The sequence below is a fragment of the Cervus canadensis genome, chromosome 24 (assembly GCF_019320065.1).
Source record: "Cervus canadensis isolate Bull #8, Minnesota chromosome 24, ASM1932006v1, whole genome shotgun sequence".
Taxonomy (NCBI): Eukaryota; Metazoa; Chordata; class Mammalia; order Artiodactyla; family Cervidae; genus Cervus; species Cervus canadensis.
Window position 1 is genome coordinate 10,224,407 of NC_057409.1, and position 23,069 is coordinate 10,247,475.

The following is a 23,069-nucleotide window of genomic DNA, read 5'->3' on the forward strand; positions in this document are numbered from 1 at the left end:
AAAAGAAATAGATCTAAAAAAAATAAATGCTTCTCTGGCCTTCTTCATAATAGATTTGAACTGGCAACAACTCCAATGTTCATCAATAAGGGAATGGATAATCAAATTGTAGTAAAATCATGTGATAAAATACTACTAGCAATAAAAAAGACTAACCCACTGACATATGCAACATCATGGAAATATCTCAGAAGCATATTAATTGAAATAAGCCAACACTAAAGAATACATAAAGTATGATCAAAAAACAAAAACATAAAGTATGATCCCTTCTTGATGAAGCCTGAGAATAGACAAAACCAATCTGTAATGATAGCAATCAGAAAGTGATTTCTGGGAATGAGGGAAATTGATTAGAATGGAGCACAGATGGGACTTCCCTGGTGGTCCAGTGTTTAAGAATCCACATGCCAATACAGGGGACACAGGTTCAGTCCCTGGTCTCCTGGTCCAGGAGCTAAAATCCCACATGTCCAGGGGCAAACCCATGTACCACAACTACTGAGTCCCCAACCCTAACTAATGACTGAAGTCCATGTGCCCTAGAGCCCATGCTCTGCAACAAGAGAAAACACCACATTGAGAAGCCCAAGCATCTCAACTAGAGAACAGCTCCAGATCACCACAACTAGAGAAAGCCCAAGTGCAGCAACAGTGTAGCCCCTCCACCACCACAAAAAAAGGACCACAGTTTGAAGAAACTTTCTTTGATAACAATGAAAATGTTGTATTTCTCAGTTTGGGTGGTGGTTATGTGGGTGTATGGGCTTCCCTGGTGGCTGGTGGCTCAGATGGAAAAAAATCTGCTTGCAATGCAGGAGACACCGGTTTGATCCCTGGGTTGGGAAGATTCCCTGGAGAAGGAAATGGCAACCCACTCATTGTTCTTGCCTGGAAATTTCCATGAACAGAGGAGCCTGGCAGGTTACAGTCCATGGGGTCACAAAGAGTCGGACATGACTGAGCAACTAACACAGTATGTGGGTATATACAAATGTCAAAATTCATTGAAATGAACATGTAATATCTGTGCATTCTATTGTATGTTAATAATAACACAATAAAAATTAATACAGATGAATTCTGCTTAGTCATAAAAAAATGCTGGTATGAACTTCCTTATACTTGGTTTTTGGAACACATATGGATGCATACCTGTTGAGTATATAGTTAGTAGAATTACTGGGTCATAGAATATGCATGAATCATGGCTCTGCAATTTAATAGCTGCATGACTGTGGGCAAGCATCCAGACCTCTAGAGAACACCAGTTTCTTCATCTGTTACCAAGGAGCTAATCTCACCTTGATGGGTTTAAACCAAGAAAAACTGTTTTTGTCAATTAGCAAAAAAGACATAATGCTGAGAAATCTCATTTTCTAAAAGCAGTGCTTTTTCAGAAAATTTGCTATTTGAAATATCAGTAAGACCAGAATATTCCACCCTTGCCTGGAGCATCTGAGTGACTTTGACACAGAGAAGCAGCCTCAATTTCCAACCCAGGTGCAGAGCTTCAGATAAGGGGTTTCTAGATACAGCATTCCACATTTATCTTCATGTTGTTAGTTTCCAAGGAAACAGGATTCTGAGTCCTCTTGTTAGCTCAGGCCCGATGATAATCCCTTTACACATAGCCTGGTATGTTTTGCGGCTATCAAAAACACTGCTTCTTTTAAATTTTACCTACAGTCCATCCTTCAAAATTCTAGAATAATTCTCTCTCCCTGTGCTTGGTGAGACGCCTCACAATTCCTCTAGTTTGTAGTCCCTTTTGCAGCATTAAGTTAATAAATCTGTCAGACCATAGGTGGTCTCTGTCAGATAGGTTTCATCTTAGAAATTACCAATAACTTTGTAAAATGTGTTCACATTGCCTTAATAGGCATTTAAGAAATTATTATTTATTATTCATGTATAAATTCAATATATACTCATTTGACATCTAGTATTTGCAAGGCACAAATGTATTTCTACAAGTGACAGCACAAGATAGCCACGGCACAAATGGAAAACCACTTTTTATTTTAGTTGAAGAAAAACCAACAATAACAACCACCACTTTTGCTGAAACCAGGATGAAAATCTTTACCGAACTTCACTTCATTAAACAGTCAAATGTAAATGAAAACATTCCCAAGACTACTTTCTAGGTAAAAAGTACAATATACATGATTTACTATGGTGGTGTTTCAGTTGCTAAGGCATGTACAACTCTTGTCATCGACTGTAGCCAGCCAGGCTCCTCTGTCTACGGAGTCTCCCAGACAAGAATACTGATTTACTCTACTATGTGTGCTGTGTGCTAAGTCGATTCAGTCATGTCCAGCTTTTTGTGACCCTATGGACTGTAGCTCACCAGACTCCTCTGTCCATGGGATTCTCCAGGCAAGAATACTGGAGTGGGTTGCCAAGCCGTCCTCCAGGGGATCTTCCCCACCCAGGGATCGAACCGGCATCTCTTAGGTCTCCTGCATTGGCATGGGGTTCTTTACCACTAGTGCCACCTGGGAAGCCCATACAATACTACCGTTGTTGTTTAGGTGCTAAGTTGTGTCCAACTCTGTGATCCCACGGACTGCAGCACACTAGGCTTCCCTGTCCTTCACTATCTCCTGGAGTTTGCTCAAACTCATGTTCATTGAGTAGGTGATGCCATCCAACCATCTCATCCTCTGTCACCCCCTTCTCTTGCCCTCAGTCTTTCCCAGCATCAGGGTTTTTTCCAATGAGTTGGCTCTTCATGTCAGGTGGCCAAAGATTGGAGCCTCAGCTTCAGCATCAGTCCTTCCAATGAATAATCAGGATTGATTTCCTTTAGGAGTGACTGGTTTGATCTCCTTGCTGTCCAAGGGACTCTCAAGAGTCTTCTCCAGCACCACAGCTCAAAACCATCAATTCTTTAGCTCAGCCTTCTTTATGGTCTAACTTTCACATCCACATCTGACTACTGGAAAAACCATAGCTTTGACTATATGGACCTTTGTCGGCAAGATATATAAAATTATGGACTTCCCAGTTGGTGCTAGTGGTAAAGAACCCATCTGCCAATGCAGGAGACAGAAGAGACAAGGGGTTGCAAAGAGTCAGACAAAACTGAAGCGACTTAGCCGGCAAACATATAAAACTAAGGATTCTAAAAAAAAAAAAAAAAAAGGTTTTAAAAACCAGAATGAGAGCCCCCAAATGTCATCTGTCTTTCTCTAAAGAGAAAAAAAAAATGCTCTTATAAATGCTTCAACAAAAAATAGAGACAGATTTGCTTATAAAAGCTCTAAGGCTGAATGCAGGCTCATTCACCCATTAAGGGCCCCCTCCCACATAGGCAAGCAGCTTCCTCTCTTGGTCATTCCCCAGAGATTGCAAAGCAGACTGGGGTGAAGTGGGGTGGAGAAAATGGAAAACAAACACTGCCAGCTTCCCCTCACTTCTGTCTATCTTGATCTCCTCCCAAAGCAAAATCTACCCTTGTCTTTCCATTTACCATAAGCTCACAAAATGCAGTCTTCTGTGGAAACACTGAGGTCATACATTACAAGTTGCTTAAGGGAATGATTTTAAAAATTTGAGAATCTAGTTCTCCAAGAAATCCTAGTTTGGGATATAGATGAAGAAGCTATTTGGAGGGGATTTAGATGGAGAATGAATTTGGTAATATGAGAATGCATTTTAAGGACATAGCAAGATGACAATACGATTAGTTTAGTGCTTGGGTTTTGCAATCAAATCTCAGAAAAGCAAATTAACCTCTGTGGCATTAACTTTCTCACCTGAAATAGGGAAAATGATGATGCTTGTTCTGTTGTTACTTTCAGTTCAGTTCAGTTCAGTCGCTCAGTCGTGTCCGACTCTTTGCGACCCCATGAATTGCAGCATGCCAGGCCTCCCTGTCTATCACCAACTCCTGGAGCTTACTCAAACTCATGCCCATCGAGTCGGTGATGCCATCCAGCCATCTCATCCTCTGTCGTCCCCTTCTCCTCCTGCCCCCAATCCCTCCCAGCATCAGGGTCTTTTCCAATGAGTCAACTCTTCGCATGAGGTGGCCGAAAGTATTGTTGTTACTTTACTTCAACATTTAAAAATCGATTGTCCGTTATCTAGTCTGAAGGTAAGAATAGTTAGGACATCGTCCCTTGGTGTGAAACAGCTTATGAACAACTGAACTGCAGTGTGTGTGTGTGTGTGGGGGGGGGGGGTCACACCTAATACGTGCTTAAAAAATCTTTTCATTATTATTATTTTATTGTTAGGCTTCCCAGGTGGCGCACTGATCAAGTATCCGCCTGCCAATGCAGGAGACACAAGAGACGCTGGTTCGATCCCTGGGTGGGGAAAGATCTCCTGGAGAAGGAAACGGCAACCCACTCCAATATTTCTGCCTGGAAACTTCCATAGACAGAGGAACCTGGCGGGCTACAGCCCATTGGGTCGCAAAGAGTCGGACACGATTGAGCGACGAAGCACTCAGACTAGAAAACGGGTGGAGGGAGAAATGAAAGTGATTTGTAAACCATAAAAGTGCTTCAAAAATCCTCCCAAAGCCCTAGGGGATGAAAACAGAGTGAGGCATCTCAGGAGTTCGGTTACGGATCTGGGTTTCAAGGTTGTCGAATTCTCCATATTTGGGCCTGGGTTCTCAGAATAGAACAGGATAGGATGTTAGAGCTGAGATCATCTGGTACAATTTTATGCTAATCGAAAAATTCCTGCCTTCTGTCGCCGCGCCCTGACAATAAACAACACCGCCACCCCACATTCTCCCATCCAAGTCCCAACGGCATGACGTCATCGCTCCGCCTCGCAAGCTCCAGGGCGTCGCGTCTCTAAGCTACCTTTCAGCCACCAGGTCCAGCGGCGCCTGCGCAAATGCGGGGTGGGTCGAACCGGGGCGGACGCGAGCGCGCCGCGAGGGGGCGGGGCTGGTGCGCACGCAGCTTCATCCCGTCCCCGCCCTTTCTCTTCCCGGTTTCCCTGTCAGCCTGCGGGTCGGGTCTGGCGGCTGTTTCCGGTAGGAGCGCGGTGCAGGGCGAGTCGGTGTCTGCTCCTCGTCATGTCCTACGGTCCCTTAGACATGTACCGGAACCCGGGGGCCTCGGGGCCCCCGCTCCGGGACTTCAACAGCATCATCCAGACGTGCAGCGGCAACATCCAGCGGATCAGCCAAGCCAGTGAGCCGGGGTACCGCGGCGGCTGGGGGGCGGGGGCCGTCCTGACAAGGCTGCCGGGACCGCGGAGTCCAGCCGGGGCTACGGCCAAAGCCACACCTGAGGCCGTCTCGGGCGCTCCGCTCTGGATACGGTGGGCTGCCATCCGCGAATCTGCCAGGCCCAGACACCCTGAGGGTCCGGAGCCTCAACTGAAGCTCGAGTTTCTTCTCAGGAGTTCTGCCCTTAAGGTGTTTTGGGGCTGAGACAGCCGTCCTGACAGCCCCAGGGTGGGAGGGTGTGTTTGTCTGCTCCAGAGCAGTGAGTGAGTCGACCTGATGCAGCGGTCAGCCGAGTTTTTCCTGTCATCTGCTTCCCTCCACCCACTTCTCTTTGACCAGTTTGGATCGGGAGTTGTTTACCGGTTTAGACTTTACATTCTGCTCAGCTTCTTGAAAGTCAGCTGCTTTCAATTAAGCAGACTGGAGAATGCATGTGTTTTGGTGACTTTAATACAGTTCTTCTTGTAATGTTTGGAAGTCAGTTACAATGACTTGTATTCAAGGGATCTGATGACTTCTACTTTAATAAAGAGAATTCACCAAAGACACTTCAGTTTACAGTATTTTGTCTTTTGTAGCAGAAGATTTGCGTGTTTTTGGATTTCAAGCTGATGAGTCTTTTGTTTTCCTTCCCCGTCTAGTTACTCTTTTCAACAAGCATGATACACAGAAGCTCAGGGACATGGCCACAGTCACATAGCAAGTAAGACATGGTAGAGCTGGTGGTGGATTTCGGAATGTCTTTGCTTGTCTTAAAACTGCCTCCCCACTGTTAGGGTCTAAATGAGACTGTAGATGAATGTGTTAAATCTTGTGCCTGAAAATCAACTCAGAGCCTTATAAACAGGAGGTCAGCAGCAGCAGCAAATACTTGGAAGGAATGGTATCATCATCCGTGTTGTTTATTATTGTGTTTTTGTGAGCTTGGCTGTACCCTGTTAATAGGTAGAACTAATTGGTCCTGAATCACAATTATGTTCTATATTTTAAAGAAAAAAATACCACTTAGCTTTTAAATTTAATATGTAACGTAGAATTTGAGAGAGGGAAAATTTCTGATGGAAATCATTTGAGTCTTGGCGCCTTGGAAGTGGAAAGAAGAATATGTGATCTGTGAAATCCATAAATTTGAAACAAACATTTATATGACCACTGGTGGGACTTTCCTGGTGGTCCAGGGAAGTTAAGACTCCATGCTTCCACTGCATGGGGCACAGGTTCAATCCTGGTTGGGGAACTAAGATCCCACATGCTGCATGATGCAGCCAAAAAATAAAAATATTTTAAAAATATATGACCACTAGTTAGGAAGTATAGTACTTTGTGTTCCAGTTTCCTTTTGTGAGGTAACTGTAATACAGGCTAGATCAGAAAATTCTGATTCAAAGCCAAAGATTTATTGTTGAGACCAAATCTAATTTTAATGTCTATTTGTGAAATGTTCATTCTGTATGCATTTATTTGAGTATCATGCATGTACTGTGTGTAAGAACTGGCAGGGAGCCTGTGGCGTACATAGCAACTGAAAGGGTTTGGTGCTATAGAAGAGATAAAGTAAAGTTATAGGTATTCAGGAGAGACATCTTTTTCATTTGGGAGGGACCAGGGAAGGCATTATGGCATTTGAGTTAGGTCTGGCTGGAAAGATGGTGGAACGGATTTGAACTTTTTACAATAAATAAGAGAAGGGCATTTTAAAGAGGGAATTAAATGAACAAGGCATGGTAGGGGGAAAGCGTGTGCTGTGTATAGAAAAGTAGAGTGGTTTAATTTGGCTAACGTGGTGGATTCTAGAAAGTAGTGCAAAGTAGGCTTGGAAAGGTTAAGTTGGGACCCAGATATGAAGGGCCTTAAGTGCTAACCTCATAGGTTTGGATTTAATTCTATAGAAATGTGTAAGTCGAGTTGGAAAGGAGAGGCTGGAATCAGAGACACCAGTTAGGAACTGAAAATGAAAAGAAAGAAAGGATAGGAGAGGTGTCTTTGGCAATAGAATTCATAAGATTTAGCTCTTGGTTAGGCATCAGGCTCAAGTAATAGTTGGATTCAGCCATTAATAACATTAATAGCTAACACTTTTGGTGCCTACTGTGTGCGAGGCGATGTAAGTGCTTTACAGGCATCATGTAACTTGATTTTGTAACAACCCTGTGAAGTAATGACCAGTATTATTTCTTTTTATGGGTTAGGAAACAGGCTAAGAAATTTGAAACCATATCTGTCTCTTACGACCAACATTTAGCCTTTTTATAGTTTTTAACTAATATTACAGTTTTGTAGCAGTTAACACTTCAGCAGGTTAGAAGTGACTTTTTTTTTTTTTTACTCTTCATAAGATGCTATGGGGAATACCTGAGCTGTGGACCTTTCTCCTCTTGTGGTTTGTCTACCTCTCCTGCTAGATTGTTAGTTCCTTTAAAGAAATGAGACCTGACTTATTTATCTTTATATTTCTAGTACTTACCTCAGATCTATCCATATGATAGATTCACTCATTCGCTGTTCAATAAATACTCTTTGAGGACCTGCTATTAACTGGGGATGGAGTGATGAGCAAGATAGACAAAACCCTGCCCTGATTGTGTGTGTATATATATGTGTATGAATGTGTGTATATACATACATATGCATACATACACATATATAACTAATATGGAGAAATAATAAGTGCTATGGAGAAAAAATAAAGCAGGATAAGGAGACACAAAGTAACCCGAGGAAGAAGCGCTATTTATCTTACACCAGATGGTCAAGGAGGGCCTCTCTGAGTAGACATCTGAATGAAGTGAGGGAGAGAGCCATGTGAGTAACTGAGGGAAGGCATTCTAGGCAGAGGAAATTGCAAGAGCAAAGACCTCAGTGCCTTCAAGAATGGCAGGGAGACTAATGTGTCTGGACTGCAGTTAGAGAAGGGAGCGTAGTAGGAAAAGAGGCCGTGGAGATAGCCAGGGCTCATATTATTTAGGGTTTTGATGCTCAGTAAATTGTATTTAGTAGGTTTGAATGAATGAGATTTTTCCACCATTTTGGAACTCTTCCTGCCTCATTTACCTTGTGCTATGTGGTTCCTACCACATCTTATGACCCTTGGCAGTGTGAGTTGCAATTTTCCCTTTGGGATTGTTTAGTGAGGCTCTGGGAATGGGAAATTGGTAGGGTGACATTGCCTCTACCCAGTTATCAGACTGGTACCCATCCCCCAAACTTGGCCAGTGTACCTAAGTATACAGTCTAGATGTGACACTCCCGCTCCACCCCGCCCCAGACATATGCCCACATCCATATAGTCCTGCAAGGACCTGTACTTATTGAAAATACGAGAGAATAGCTTATTCTTTTTTCTCAACTTTTTAGCTGCATTTGTGGGTTTGGAATTGCTGAGCCTGTCAGGCTGAAATACGGCTGGCCACTGTGTGGGTTGTTATAGGTACAGCTAAGGTTGACTGCCTGGCACAAACGGTTGTTATCAGTATGTGTGGGCAACAGAAGAAAAATGCTTGACTCCGCCTGTTATGAAACGAAGGGTCTAGGCAGATAGAGGGAAATAACCTAACAGGCTCCAAGTTATCTCTGAAGAGATGAAAGAACAGCATGTCTGTTCTTTAATGTTGCTAATTTTGATATGATTTTGTTTACTAAAAAATTAAAAGCAGCTAAACTTTTGAAATTGACTGTTTTGTGAAATCCTGTGGGCTGTTCTTTCAAAATTGTTTCCCTATTGTCCCTTTGCTGTTTATTTCATTGCCCCTTTGTGAAGTCTTCATGATCTCAACATATGTATCCAGCAGCAAAGTCTTAATGTTTCTGTTCCCTTTCTGGTTCATTCAATAATGCTATCAGCAGTGTGTCTAAAATCCCTCTTACCTCCTCAAGAGCCTACAGTGGCTGGCTGTTGTCTGCTGCATCAGGTCTTAGCATTCCACTTTGCTTCCATTGTCTGTCATCTTAATCCAAATTAGCCATGTTTTCTCCTACTCGTCACCCTTTGCTATTTTTCTTAACATCCCTAAACACTGGTTTTTGCAGCAAGTTTTTGCTCATTCTATTCCTCCTTTCTTCAATCGTTTCCTACCTTGCAAGCCACCTAAATTATACAAATCCTTTGAGTTGTGCTTAAATCCTGCCCCTTGTAACTAAGCTTTCCCTTGCTTTTCAAAGAATGAAGTCAACAGGAGCCTGGGAGTTCGGCTCAGCAGATCTGTGACAGAGTTCTTGCTCCTCTCTGTTGTACCATTAGCCTGGAGCAGTTCCCCTTTCTGTCTGTTACCCCATCTGTAAAATGAATGCTGTTGGTAAAATGGGATATTTGAAAGTGCCTAGTATAGTGCCCGGCACATAGTAGACATTCCATAAATGGTAATATTAATGGTTGAGTCCCCTGCTCCACTATAGTTTAGTAGTTAAGTGAGCGGGCTCAGGAGTCAGACTGTCTGGGTTTGAGTCCTAGTTCTGCTTCTAACTAGCTATGTAAGCATATTGCTGTACTTCTCTGTTTCAGTTTCCTCATCTATAAGATGGAGTTAATAACAGTCTTTACTTCATAGGATCCTGAGAATTAAATGAGGAAATTTATGTAAAGTGCTTGAAGCAGGCCTGCAACATTGTTTAAGAAATATTAACTGTCATTTTGTTTTCCTTTTTGAATTCGCAAGCTTAGCACTTACTTTATTCTGTATTCTGTAATTAATTCATGCTTTTTGACCTTGTTATTCCAACTGAGAGATCACTGTTAGTTTTGTGGGGCTAGCGACCATGCATTGTACAGCTCTCTTTAGCTACAGGGCCTGGCACCGCAGTGGATATGTATTAATAGTTGGCATTCAGTATGTACTTAATTGATTTTTATCATCGCTAAGTACATTTTTCTTGGTCTCGAGTTTGATAATAATAGCTATGCTTGATTGAGTTCTTTTAAGTGCCAGACACTGTTCTGAATTTAGCTTCATATTATCTTAATGTCAGCCTCACAACAACCATATGAGGAGTCTCTTGTTATTCCTATTTTTTAGGTGAGGAAACTGAGGCACAAAGGAGTGGAGCCTTTCACTAGGAAGTGTGGAACTGGGAATAACACACAGGCAGTCTTAATTCAGAGTCTATGTTCTTAACCCATTGTGTGTTCTGTCATGGGTATGGTAAATAGAAGATTATACCTTTGATATTCAGTGTTCATGTTCAGTTTAGTTTAGAGCTTTCCTATTATAGTAGCTAAAAAGTCAGGTCATTTTCATTGTAGCTTTGCAAAAACATTGCAAACCTAATTTTCAGAGTAAGACACTGAGATGACTTCATTGTCATATGATTTATGTCATAACATAAGCTATCATGTTCTCATTTTATGTAAACACGATTCTTTCTTAGAATATATGTTTGCTTGCTTACCTTTATGGTGGTTGCTTTCAATGTGTCTAGACTTTGATATGGACTAAGGTTCATTTGGAGATTCAGATTCTGCTAAAAGCTGATATCAGCTAAAAGTCCATGAAGAGTGTTCAGTTTAGAGTAGGTCCTAGTGTGGATGTTAGCTGTAATGTGCAATAAATTGGTTTGCTTCGTAGTCTTATAAAAGTTTTAGCCAGGACATGCTTTTAAACATGAGAGGTCAGTGATAGGAGAAATTGAGGCCTAGTTTTAAAAATAACAAAATTGCTTACACAGAACTGAAGAACTTTTGTTTACATTTGGCCTAGTCATCTGGTTTCCAGATTATGTAGCATTTCATAGAGGATAGATACCCAGTGATTTTCATCCAAAATGTAACAAATCAATCTAAAAGTAAAACTTTTATTTACTAGAATGCTTAGAAAAGGCTAACCAAGCTGACCAGAAAACTCTTTCAGATTTAACCCATTTTGATAAAAATTATTCCAAAAAGTATCACTTTACTTTTTAACATCTTAAGTGCATTCAAGGGAAAATAAGTGTGTATGTAACTATTTCTTTTTGTGATTTAGGTTTAAGGGATACAGTTCTTTTCTTTTTTAAAGAAGAATTATTTGTTTATTTTTATAGCTGGGCTGGGTCTTTGTTGCTGTGTGTGAACTTTCTCTAGTTGTAGCAAGCGGGGGCTATTACCTAGTTGTGGTGTGTGGGCTTCTCATTGCCATGGCTTCTCTTGTAGAGCCCAGGTTCTAGGCTCTCAGGCTCAATAGTTGTGGCACACAGGCTGAGTTGTACCCCACCGTGTGGGATCTTCCCAGACTAGGGATCAAACCCATGTCCCCTGCATTGGCAGGTAGTTTCTTAACCACTTGACCATCAGGGAAGTCTCAAGTGATACAGTTCTTGGTTGTGAAACAGATGGGTCATTGAGTCACTATTTTCAAATAAACCCTGATGTTGGTTATGGAGGGCAGTATACAGAGAATTCTACTTCCAGTAAACAAAGAGGCTACTGTCCTTATCATTTGAGTTTTGGGGCATCTTGCTGGAAACTTTTAGGAAAATATCAATATTCAGGAATTTGAATAGAATTGATGAAAGCTTGGATTCATTCTGGTGCTTAGCTAACAAGTGACGCTATAAAGTCCTCCTCCATCCCCCCACCCCAGTCCCCCCATCCCGATTTACATATCTCAGCAAACGAAGTCAGAAAAGACTAGGTAAAAAAAGTTCTCGGCTGAGGATAAACCAAGAACAGCTGATTTTAAATTGACTTTTCCCCCATAGTCTATAAAATCCCCTTTGCTGTCTAGGGCATTTAATACGTTTTGATCAGTGATTAACAACTTGAAATTTTGAAATCTCTAGAGTTTCTAAAGAGAATGCTCTATGTAAAGACAGTCAATAAGATGAGATCTGTTTCCTTGAACTGTAACATTCATGTTACATACTAGTAACATTTACCTTTATGTGTCACCCTGTAACCAGTTATTTTCTGGAGGAGTGTGTATGCATGTGTGGTTATGCAAACACAAAAATGAGTTAGAATGTGGTCCCTCCTCTCCAGAGGCGTATAGTCAGTCCAGTCCCATTTGTACAGAGAGGCAGAGTCTCTCTCAGCCAAACTGTGGCTTGCAAAAAAACTGCTTGGTTACACAGCATCATTCTGGGACTAGAGCTTCTTCATTATTGTTGACTTTTATCATTGAGCAGTGGTGGGAGTACTTAGAGGTCATTTAGTCCTTATGTAGTCGTAATAATTGAATGAGGAAAAAAGCCCCACCCACACAAAGAGTAAGTACTGTGACAGACAATAAGTACTTGATATGTGTTAGTTAAACCTGAATATCATATACAATTGGTGAAAGAGACCCAGCAACATGAAATGATTTATCTGGTGCCGTACATGTAGTTAGTGGTCCTGTTTGGCTTAGAGTTTAGATCTCATTATTCCTAGCTCTTGTTCGTTCATATCTTCTGCCTTGAAAGTGGCATGACATAAAACTGAGGCTAACTCAATTAATCAGCAATTGCTTACTGCTCCCTGGGTGCTGGCACTCTGCTGGACTCCAGTAAGTACGAAGGAACCTTCCCAAAGGTGGCAGGGCCTTAGGGAAGGGAGCAGGTTAGAGCAAGGGCATCAGCCTATATGGAGGAGAGAGAGCTGTTAAGTTAGGGACCTGTCAGATAAGCAGGGTGGGGCAACACTGGCAAATGGAAGCCTGCCCTAAGTCACTGTATTCTGTGTATTTCCTTTAAAGGTCTGCTTGCCTGTGAGAGAATCTAATGTGACATAAAAAAATATAGTTATTGGAATTAGCCCTGGATTTGAATTCTGGTTTTTATGACCCTGCTTAAAACCACTGGTGGCATCCCACTTCATTAAAATGCGAAGGCCTTGCTCTAGTTTACAGGGTCCTGTGTGTCCTGGCTCCCCTCTCTGTCATCTCTCTCTAGTCACACTGGCCCCCTGTTTCTCCATCACAAGTGCACTCGCCTTGGGCACTTTGTGCTTCAGCTCTCTGCTAGAAAGCTTTTCCCCCAGATATTCTTCAGGATTTGATCTTTCACTTCCTTTAGGTCTCTGCTCTGTGTCACCTTATCAGGTCATCTCTGACTACCTTGTATGAACTAGTCCCCTCTCCCTACCCTGTTATTCCTGCCCGTACCTGATTTTATTTTTCTTTATAGCACTTATCACTACCTGATACATGCTTCTTATCTCTTCTCCTAAGAATGAAAGCTTCTTGAGAGCAATATCTTCCAGAGCACATAACTGGAGAATAGGTATTCCGAGTGAAGGAATGAGTTTTGTAACAGCGTGAGCTCAGTGTCCCCACCTGTAATAATGCTTACCTAATAAGATAAGGGGCTTCCCTGGTGGGACAGCCGGTAAAGAATCTGCCTGCAATGCGAGAGACCGGGATTCAGTCCCTGGGTTGGGAAGATCCCCTGGAGAGGGGAATGGCAACCCACTCCAGTATTCTTGCCTGGAGAATCCCATGGACAGAGGAGCCTAGCGGGCTACGGTCCGTGGGGTCACAAAGAGTTGGACACGACTGAACAACTAGCACAGCAACAACGGTGAGATAATCTTATCAGGAGCGAAGGAAAGGCACTTTTCTGGTGTTTCCTCCGCTCTCAATACTTCTGACACCAGATGTGTGGGTTTACCGCACTCCAGTGGTCAGTTTCTCTGGGCTTAAGTTGGGTGTCCTACAATTTGATTCAATTCTGACACTACCTGGAGTTAGCATCAGATTCCACAAATTAAGGGCTTAGTCCCACAAGGCTCCCCCGACCCCCCCCCCTTCAGATGCCAATTGTAAATCTAGGTTCTTATCTGTCCTTCTGCTCAGTGAGCTGTATTCGAGGTGTTCCTATGAGCCCCTCTTCAGGTTCAGCTAGTTTGCTGGTCCAGCTCACGTAACTCAGGAAAACATTCACTTACTGGTTTATTATAAAAGGATGTAATTCAGGAGCAGCCAGATAGAAGAGATTCCTAGAAGAAGGTATGTAGGAAGAGCTCAAAATTTCCATGCTCTCTCTGGGCACTGACACCCTCCCTGTATCTGCATGTGGTCACCAGTCTGTGCTTGTGTGTGTGTGGTCACTCAGTCGTGTCTGATTCTTTGCGACCCCCTGGACTGTTCCAGGCTCCTCTGTCCATGGGATTTCCCAGGCAGGAATACTGGAGTGGGTTGTCATGCCCTCCTCCAGGGGATCTTCCTGACCCAGGGATCCGACCCGTGTCTCCTGAGTCTCCTGCTTTGGCAGGTGGGTTCTTTACCACTGAACTACCTGGGGAGCCCACCAATCTGGAAGCTCATCAAATCTAGTTCAAGAATTTATAGTGTTTAACCTGTACTTCTCCCTACCCCTAGTTTCCCTTCTCAGAGGTTGGTGGGTGGAACTGAAATTTCCAACCTGCTAATTACTTGGTCCTTCTGGTGACAAACCCTACCCACCCTGAGGCTATCAGGGCTTAGGTCACCTCAATAGGTAAGCTCTGTATGCTCCAAAGGAGCCCTTTATGAATAACAAAAGACACTCCTATCACTCAGGACATTCCAAGGCTTTTAGGAACTCTTTGCCAGGAACTGAGGACAAAGACCAAATATACTTTTTATTATACCACATCAAGTACATAGCCCAGTGTCTGGCACATGGTGAACACTCTGTAGATGATAATGTCTGTCCTCTTTCTTAAATTATTTGTTTGGCCAGCCAGTTGATAGCTTTGATTCTAATTCCCATTAGACTTAGGTAAGAAGGACATTATACATCTTAGTGATGAAAAATGGTTATTTATATCTTACATAATGCTTTTTTAGCAGAATGCAATCTTTTATAGTGCTTTACATTTTCCTATGGAACCATTAAGCTAAAATTTAATAGAATAGTTATACTTTAGGAAAGTTTGTCAAAAGGCAACTTTTTAATCATGTGAATTTTAATCATTTTTAATCATTTAAGCACTTTAATCATTTATATTTCTGTTATAAAATTGGAGTTATATTTTTGCTTAAAAGATGGTCTTAAAATAAGATAAAATCATGATTTGAAGTGTTACATACGTATATATTCTGGACTGTGGAAACTTTTGCTTTGCAACACCCATGATGGCACAGTGATCTGGGAAGCCCTATAGAAGACAGTGAATGCTTTTAAAATGCAAGCATGCAAACAAACAAAAAAGTCATACAATAAAATTTCAAGCTCTATAAATGAATGAATGAATGAATCTCCCCTATCTTCTCTGCCAACAGATAAAGAGAATAGAAAGTAGGACATAGGAAATCAGGGGCTCTATTCCTGTTGTAGAAGTCAGTGAGCGACAAGGGTGTTCAGATTCCCAGGCAGTCTGTTTCTGCTTATTGATAGACTATCAATTCCTCTAGAACTCTGCTTTCCTCGTCCAGGGCTAGGGGCTTAAACATCTAGGATTCAAATATGACCATTCCTAATCTTAGTACAGTATCTTGGTAGAGTAATCTGAACAAAGCAATGTACTATTTGTCTACAGACAGCATAGCTTTAAAGGAACATAGGCATTGGAGTATGATGTCCCTGGGGTTGAATGTTTTGCCCTACTTCTTTTTGTGTGTGCACTTACATAAGATATTTAACTTCTCTAAATCTATTTCCTCATCTGCAAAATGAAGATACATCCACTTCAGACTGTTGCTATGAAAATGAATAACATTGTGTATACAAAGCTCCTAATATAGTACTTGGCACATAGACGTGCTCAATTAGTGGTAACTTACTATCAATAATAAATGTACATTGTCTTTCCAAAAATGTTTGCTGTAGAAAATTATTTTGTATTCATGAATTTAAATTTTTATTGTTGTGAATTGATACTTGGTATCAAGGCCATTCCAAAAGAGAGAAACATTTTAACCAGTGCCACTGGAAATCTGGCAGAATGTGGAAGTTCTTTGGGAGTGAGGAACAGAACCACCATCTTCTGCTTGGTGGCATATTTACTCTCTAGGAGAAAGGTAGATCTCACAGGTAGATTTAGAAGAGAATAGAAGATCAAGACCAGGGTCTTGATCATAGCATGCTTTCTATTGGTTGTACATACTTACTCAGGATATGGGGAGAGACCAGTGATCTGAGAATTAGGGTGCTTGTTTTTTAAAAAAAATTTTATTGAAGTATAATTGATTTACAGTGTTGTGTTAGTTTTAGGTGTACAGCACAGTGAATCATATATATATACACTCTCTTTTTTAGTTTCTTTTCCCTTATAGACCATTGCAGAGTATTGAGTAGAGTTCCCTGTGCTATACAATAGGTCCTTATTAGGTTTCTACTTTATATATAGTAGTATGTATACATCAGTCTCAGTCTCCCAATTTATCCCTTCCCCCCTCCCCAGGGTGCTTGTGATGAATGTATTTTTCTTTTTAATAAATTTGTTTTTCTCCTCTCCCCAGCCGCTCAGATAAAGAACTTGATGAGCCAACTAGGAACTAAGCAGGATTCAAGCAAGCTACAGGAAAATCTGTGAGTAGCTTCCTGACAAGGTTGGGATTTGTGAGGGCCTTTTGGGGACACACTTAATGCTCTTGCTGCTTGGCAGCTTAGGTTTCAGGCCTGTGATTCAGCATGAGAGGCAGTGGGGCATGAGAGGCAGTGGGACATGAGGTCATAGATGGATCTAGAAGAGGAGCAACAAAATACATTAATGGGTTGTGATCTCCCCTGCCTCTCAGAGTCCTTGGACTCTGCTTTTCTTCCTCCCTTGGGCAGCTTAGCAGAACAATTTAGGGAAGTAGAGGGGGAATCCCTACCACTCTGCATTCTGCCTACATGAGCTTCATTGTTGGCACAGTGCTCACCTAATCTGTTGGATTTCCAACTGTATATAATATTAGAAAAGTGTATTCGGAATGACCCGAGGAGAAAATAGTGGAATAGATTCTTTTTATTACGTCCTTCTTGACTCCGCCTCTGCTGTTAGAAGTTTTAGTTTTCATCTTTGACAGTATTTTTGTTTCCTGTCCTAGACATTGGGAAGTGAGAGAATGACTTATTGTTAGTACTTTGAGCTTTTTTGAGGGAGACGTGAGGTAGCTGTGGGTATGTTAGTACTGTCTGTGATGCTCAGGCTTCGGATTGACTCTTTTGGGGGGCTTTTTTGTTTTGTTTTGTTATTGTTATTTTTTTTGCTGTACCATATGGCTGGTTGGATCTTAGTTCACCAAGCAGGGATTGATCCACTGTCCTGTTCGGTGGAAGGGGGAACCACTGAACCACCAGGAAATCCCATTTTTGTTTTTTGTTTTTTTGACTCCCTCTTGGTTTTGACTCTCATTTGTTGTTGTTGTTGTTGTTTGTTTTGTTTTGCTTTTTTTTTTCCTTCTATCTTGGAGATCCCTTTGCAGTGAAAAAATATTAGTAATTAGTAGTGTGGTTTCTCTGTCCTCCCTTAAAACCTTTGCAGAAATGGCCAGATAGTAGAAGAAACCATGACTGAAAGGAATCTTTTTTGTATTTCTAGTACCTTTCAATCCCGCACATTTTTCCCTCTTTAATTTCCTTCCCCCTCTGCTCCTTCCATTTTTTTTTTTTTTTTTTTAACACAATATAGGGCTTCTTTGTTTTGGAGGAAAGAACCAGAAAGTCTAGCATAAAGCATAGGTAGGGAGCCAAAGATAAAGCTGAAAAAGCACCAGCTTTAAGCACAAACGTGGGAGTTGATCTTTGGAGGTTGTTCCCTCGGGTAGAATCTGTGCTTCTAATGCACCTTTCATCCAACCCCCAGTGCGTGGATTCTGTCACTAGTCAGTGGACTGTGACAGACAGTAACCATGCAGAACTCTTGGGCAAATCAGTGTGAGAATTTTTGGAGAGTTCAACATGTTAAAACTATTAGATTGAGGTGTGGGGGCAGCTGCTCTTGTATTTCTATCAGAACTGCTGAGAATGCTTTTCTTTTCTCCCCAAAGAATTAAAATACCTAGTCAGCAGTTTTCATTGAGGTAGGTTCTTTCTACTCGTTAACGTGAAGACAACTTGAAGTGAGTTTGACTGGGTGGTACTTTGGGAATTTTGTTGTGAACCTGAGCATCTGGGAACCCATTCCTTCAGGTGCCCTTTCATTCCCTGCATCATGAGACACTCTGAGAACAGACTGATGCTAACAGCTCTCAAGAAATGAGAATATCCTAAAACATATCTTTTCTCTCTTAGGCAACAGTTACAACACTCTACAAATCAGCTTGCCAAGGAAACAAATGAATTACTGAAGGAACTGGGATCCTTGCCCCTTCCTTTATCTACTTCAGAACAGGTTGGTATTTTCTGGGGTTTTGATTTGTTTATTTTGAATAAGAAAAATACTGTTTTTTTTTTTTTTTTTGAAGAGGCGGTATGTGAAACAAACTTGGCCTTCACACTGAACCTCAGTTTCCTTATCCATAAAATGGATAAGTGTCTATTGTGACAACAGAAAGAGTGCATGTACCAGATCTTGCAAGGTATTAGCAGGTACAATATGGGTAGCTGCTGCGATAATTAGCAGTAATATATTAATATATTAGTAAAATGGGTTTAATTGAAGAAGAATCTCAGTGTTTGCATCATGTTGGGATTTGATTAGCAGCTTTATGCTTTCTGGCTTGATTCTAGTTGGCTTGTATACAGTGTCTATAAATTTCAAGCAAACGTCTTTTTCACTTTGCAGTCACTTTCATGTCACATCAAGTCATTTGTAGATTTCCAGTTAAGGAAATGCTCTGAGAAATAGATTTCTCTACTCAGGTCATTTTCTTCAGTGACCATTTAAATCCTTTAAAGACACAGTTTCTGCTGGAATTCATTGTTCCCTTGATATGCCATGCCTTTACTTCACTTGTTCTTAAAGTCTAATGTGTCCCCTCCATTGTAGCTTGACTTTTTAACCTACTGTTCATGGTCTGCCTTACATCCTGTCTCTTCCAGGACAAAAATCTTCTCTATCTTAGACTATTGTGATTTTATTTTGCTTTAGTTTCTATACCATTCATGGGGGCACTTAACTTACGTTGTTTTTTATTAGTGAATTTTTTAAATGATGATATTTTGTCTCTGATGGCTCTAAAGATGAAGCCTACCACACCCCTTCCTGGATTGTCTATGAATTGTAACTGTTGGAACATAAAATAATTTTAGTGTGTTGTGATCACCATTTAAAAGAAATGAAACAGAATAGAAATATCAGAGTGTGTAACCATGTAATTGAGGGAAATACTGTTACATGAAACTTTTGTTTCACACATGTGTGTGTATATGATGCTAGGTCAAGATGTCACATTTTTATTCTGGATCTCCATCAAAAAGTTTGAAAATCATCAGTTTAACTCATTCCTGGCAAGGCGTTTAATGAAGTATGTGTTCGATCTTTGGATTTTTGGCATCCCCTTTCCCAAAAGAAAAGAACCAAAACTAGGTACTTTGTCATCCTGCTACAAAGTAGTAACCTTAACATAATCACCCTTTGACTCTGCCTCTGTGTGCTATTTGTGTTGGCTGTTTCTCATACTGGACCAGTTCCCCTTGCCATTCATTCTTTCATATTGTTCCCAAATCACCCCTTTCCTCCTCCCAGCTGTGCACATAGGGAATACACACTTGTAGATAGTTTTAGCAGTAAAAAAAGGGAATCTCTTAGTCTGATATGTCAACAGAGTGTGCTACAGTCCACGGGGTCTCAAAGAGTTGGACACAACTGAGTGACTGAGCAACACAGCAAAGTGTTAAATAGTAGCCTAAGCAAAATAGAAAGTTCAGTCTACTTAAGAAAAAAATCTAATGTATTCCAAAATCAAATAGAAATTATTTTTGGATTATGTATCTTCTTGTTTCCTTCCATTATCTTGAATCATTCAGTTCAGTTCAGTTGCTCAGTTGTATCCGACTCTTTGCAACCCCATGGACTGCAGCATGCCTGGCCTCCCTGTCCGTCACCAACTCCCGGAGTTTACTCAAACTCATGTCCATTGAGTCAGTGATGCCATCCAACCATCTCATCCTCTGTCGTCCCCTTCTCCCGCCTTCTATCTTTCCCAGCTTCAGGGTCTTTTCAAATGAGTCAGCTCTGCATCAGGTGGCCAAAGTATTGGAGTTTCAGCTTCAACATTAGTCCTTCCAATGAATATTCAGGACTGATTTCCTTTAGGATTGACTGGTTGGATCTCCTTGCAGTCCACAGGACTCTCAAGAGTCTTCTCCAACACCATAGTTCAAAAGCATAAATTCTTCGGCACTCAGCTTTCTTTATAGGCCAGCTTCACATCCATACTTGACTACTGGGAAAACCATAGCCTTGACTAGATGGACGTTTGTTGGCAAAGTTTGGATCATTAAGAACATGAAATAAATCCACAGAGGTATTACCTCTGGTGAAATATAAATCCTGGATTCCCTTCCTCCTATTGTGCTGAATATTCTTTTCCTTTTCAACTGTTTCTTTATCTAATTAATCTTAGCCCTGTCACTCATCTTTTTGCTACTTGACTATCAAACCATACATCCTACTTTCACATTTCTTTCATACTTATGCACTATTATCAGTGATCTTCTAATTGCCAAATCCAATGGACTTTTTTTGAGTTTTTATTCATTTCTCTTTGTTTTATTTGATCCTCCTGTTCATCCTGTCTTTACTGAAACTTCCTTTTTCTTCCCATGATTTCCATAGTAAAGATGACAAGATAGTTTTCATGTTTCCCAACTCTGGTGACTCCTTTCTGGCCTTTTGTCTCTCTTACCCCAGGTTGAGTCTCAGCGTCTTTCTCTGTGTGTCTTCCTAGAAGTGGGTGTGCCCCAAGGCGCTACCAGTGATCCTGTAATTTTGTTATTTTATGCTTTCTCCCCCAGGAGTCTTTTCTACTTTTATTAGCTTCCTGTGACTTTTATGACCGTGGTCCCCAAATCTTTTTCTATCCCTTGCCCCTGCACCTCTAAGTACTTGGCCCATATTGCTAATTCCTGCTCTGACATCTCCTCTTTGATATGCTAATGAACCCCTCCTGTTTCACCCAAACCCCTCACTAAGCTGACTGACAGTACTTATTGTCATAAAAAAATGTTTGTGCCTTTTGACCTAATACTTCCACTCATGCAAATGTTTCTAAGTTCTGAGGAAAAAAAAGCCAGCTGCACACTCTGGAGCCAGGTTTCCTGGATTTAAATTCTGCCCCTGCCATTTATTATATGATCCTAGGTGAACTGCTTAACCTCTCTGTGCCTCATTTTCCAGATCTGTCAAATAGGTACTTTAATAGTATAGGTAGATATATGGATTAAATGAGTTATTATAGAAAGTAGTTATAACAATATGATATGTGATAAGAACTGTATAAATATTAGCTGTTACAATAGGGCTTACTTTAGCTTTGTTTATTTATAATAGTTAAAAATAGAACAATCTAGAAGGGATGCTTATGTAAAATTTACTAGATCAACTTAGTGGAGTATTATGTAGCAAAGACCAAATTGTGAAGAGTATGTTAACATGGAAAATGTTTATAATATACTTCAAAGATAATATTTTTGGATAGTGAGATTGGGGAATGATGTTTTTTCCCCCTCTATTATTTAATTTTTATGTAAAAATTAAAATCTCAGGATAAAAAGTCCCTCATCTAAATTTGCTTTCAGTGTTACCATCTCTCTCCCAGGTGTGAAATGTGAGTCATCCTTTGAAATTATCCTCCTTTCCCCACAGCCAGTCGCATAATGTTTTTTAGATTCATTTCTTTATAGAACATAAAGAAATCTCATTACTGGTACCATGTCTTCCTAACCTTAAATCTTGATTATTGTGGTCATCTTTTTGACTTATTTCATTTTTCCATTCCATTGTGTTCACCATCATGGACTCATTTTTCTAAGTTATCATTTTGTACACATCATGTTCCCCTCATAGAAATCTTCATTGCTCTTGATTATTTAGAGGTTGAATCCCAAACTCATTAGCTTGGCATTTAAAACCTGCAGCGGGTGGACTTCTTTGGTGGTCCAGTGTTTAAGAATCCGCCTGCCAATGCAGAGGACATGGGTTCAGTCCCTCACCTGGGAAGATCCTGCATGCCACAGAGCAACTAAGTCTGTGAGCCACAACTACTAAGCCTGAGCTCTAAAGCCTGTGGTCCGCAGTAAGAGAAGTCACTGCTTTGAGAAGCCTTCGCACTGCAACAAAGTGTAACCCCTGCTCTAGAGAAGGCCGGCGTGAAGCAACAAAGACTTGGACAGCCAAAAATAAACTAAAAAATAAAATAAAACCTGCTATGGGGACTTCCCTAGTGGTCCAGTGGCCAAGACTCCGCCCTCCCAATGCAGGGGGCCCAAGTTCACATTCTACAACTAAACCTCCCCCAGGCCACAACTAAAGAACCTGCATACCTGAGTGCATCCGTGCTAAGTCGCTCCCATCATATCTGACTCTTAGCAACCCTATGGACTGTAGTTTTGCAGGCTTCTCTGTTCATGGGATTCTCCAAGCAAGAATACTGGAGTGGATTGCCGTGCCCTACTCCAGGGGATCCTCCAGGCTAGGAGTGGAACCCACGTCTCTTAGTCTCTTGCATTGGCAAGCAAGTTCTTTATCATTAGCGCCACCTGGGAAGCCCTACATGCCGCAATGAAGATCAAAAATCCTGTGTGTGCCACTAAGACCTGGTGTGGCCAAGTAAGCAAATCTTTAAAAAAGAAAAATAAAACCTGCAGTGACCAGCCCCTTCCCTATTTTTTCAATTTTATCTTTTAGCTATTTTCATGAAAAAAACCTTTGGTTCCAGTCAAACTACCTTTTTGTAAATCCTCTGCAAATTTCTGCCGCCGTGCCTTTGCTCACAGTTACCCTGCATGGCTTTGCCTTTCCCCTTCTCTCTGCTATTCATGCCTTACTCTTCCCTTAGTGTCCACCACCTCTTGAGGCCTTGGCCACTTGGATTCTTACTGATTATACTTGCCTCTGTATAAG

The 23,069-nt window shown here is 41.2% G+C and overlaps 1 protein-coding gene and 1 long non-coding RNA gene across 2 annotated transcripts in view; both read left to right on the forward strand.

Annotated features, from left to right (window-relative positions):
• The first annotated feature begins 4,926 nt into the window (after window positions 1–4,926).
• The window catches only part of STX12 (syntaxin 12), a 30,583-nt gene continuing 12,440 nt past the window's right edge, over window positions 4,927–23,069 (forward strand). The window contains exons 1-3 of the mRNA XM_043444980.1: window positions 4,927–5,168; window positions 16,537–16,606; window positions 18,296–18,395. Of these exons, the coding sequence (XP_043300915.1) occupies window positions 5,051–5,168; window positions 16,537–16,606; window positions 18,296–18,395 (288 nt within the window). The 5' untranslated portion in view covers window positions 4,927–5,050. The remainder of the gene's footprint in view (window positions 5,169–16,536; window positions 16,607–18,295; window positions 18,396–23,069) is intronic.
• LOC122426230 lies at window positions 5,176–10,956 on the forward strand. The gene is made up of 2 exons (XR_006265132.1): window positions 5,176–5,395; window positions 5,848–10,956. It is a non-coding gene; the product is annotated as an uncharacterized LOC122426230 (long non-coding RNA).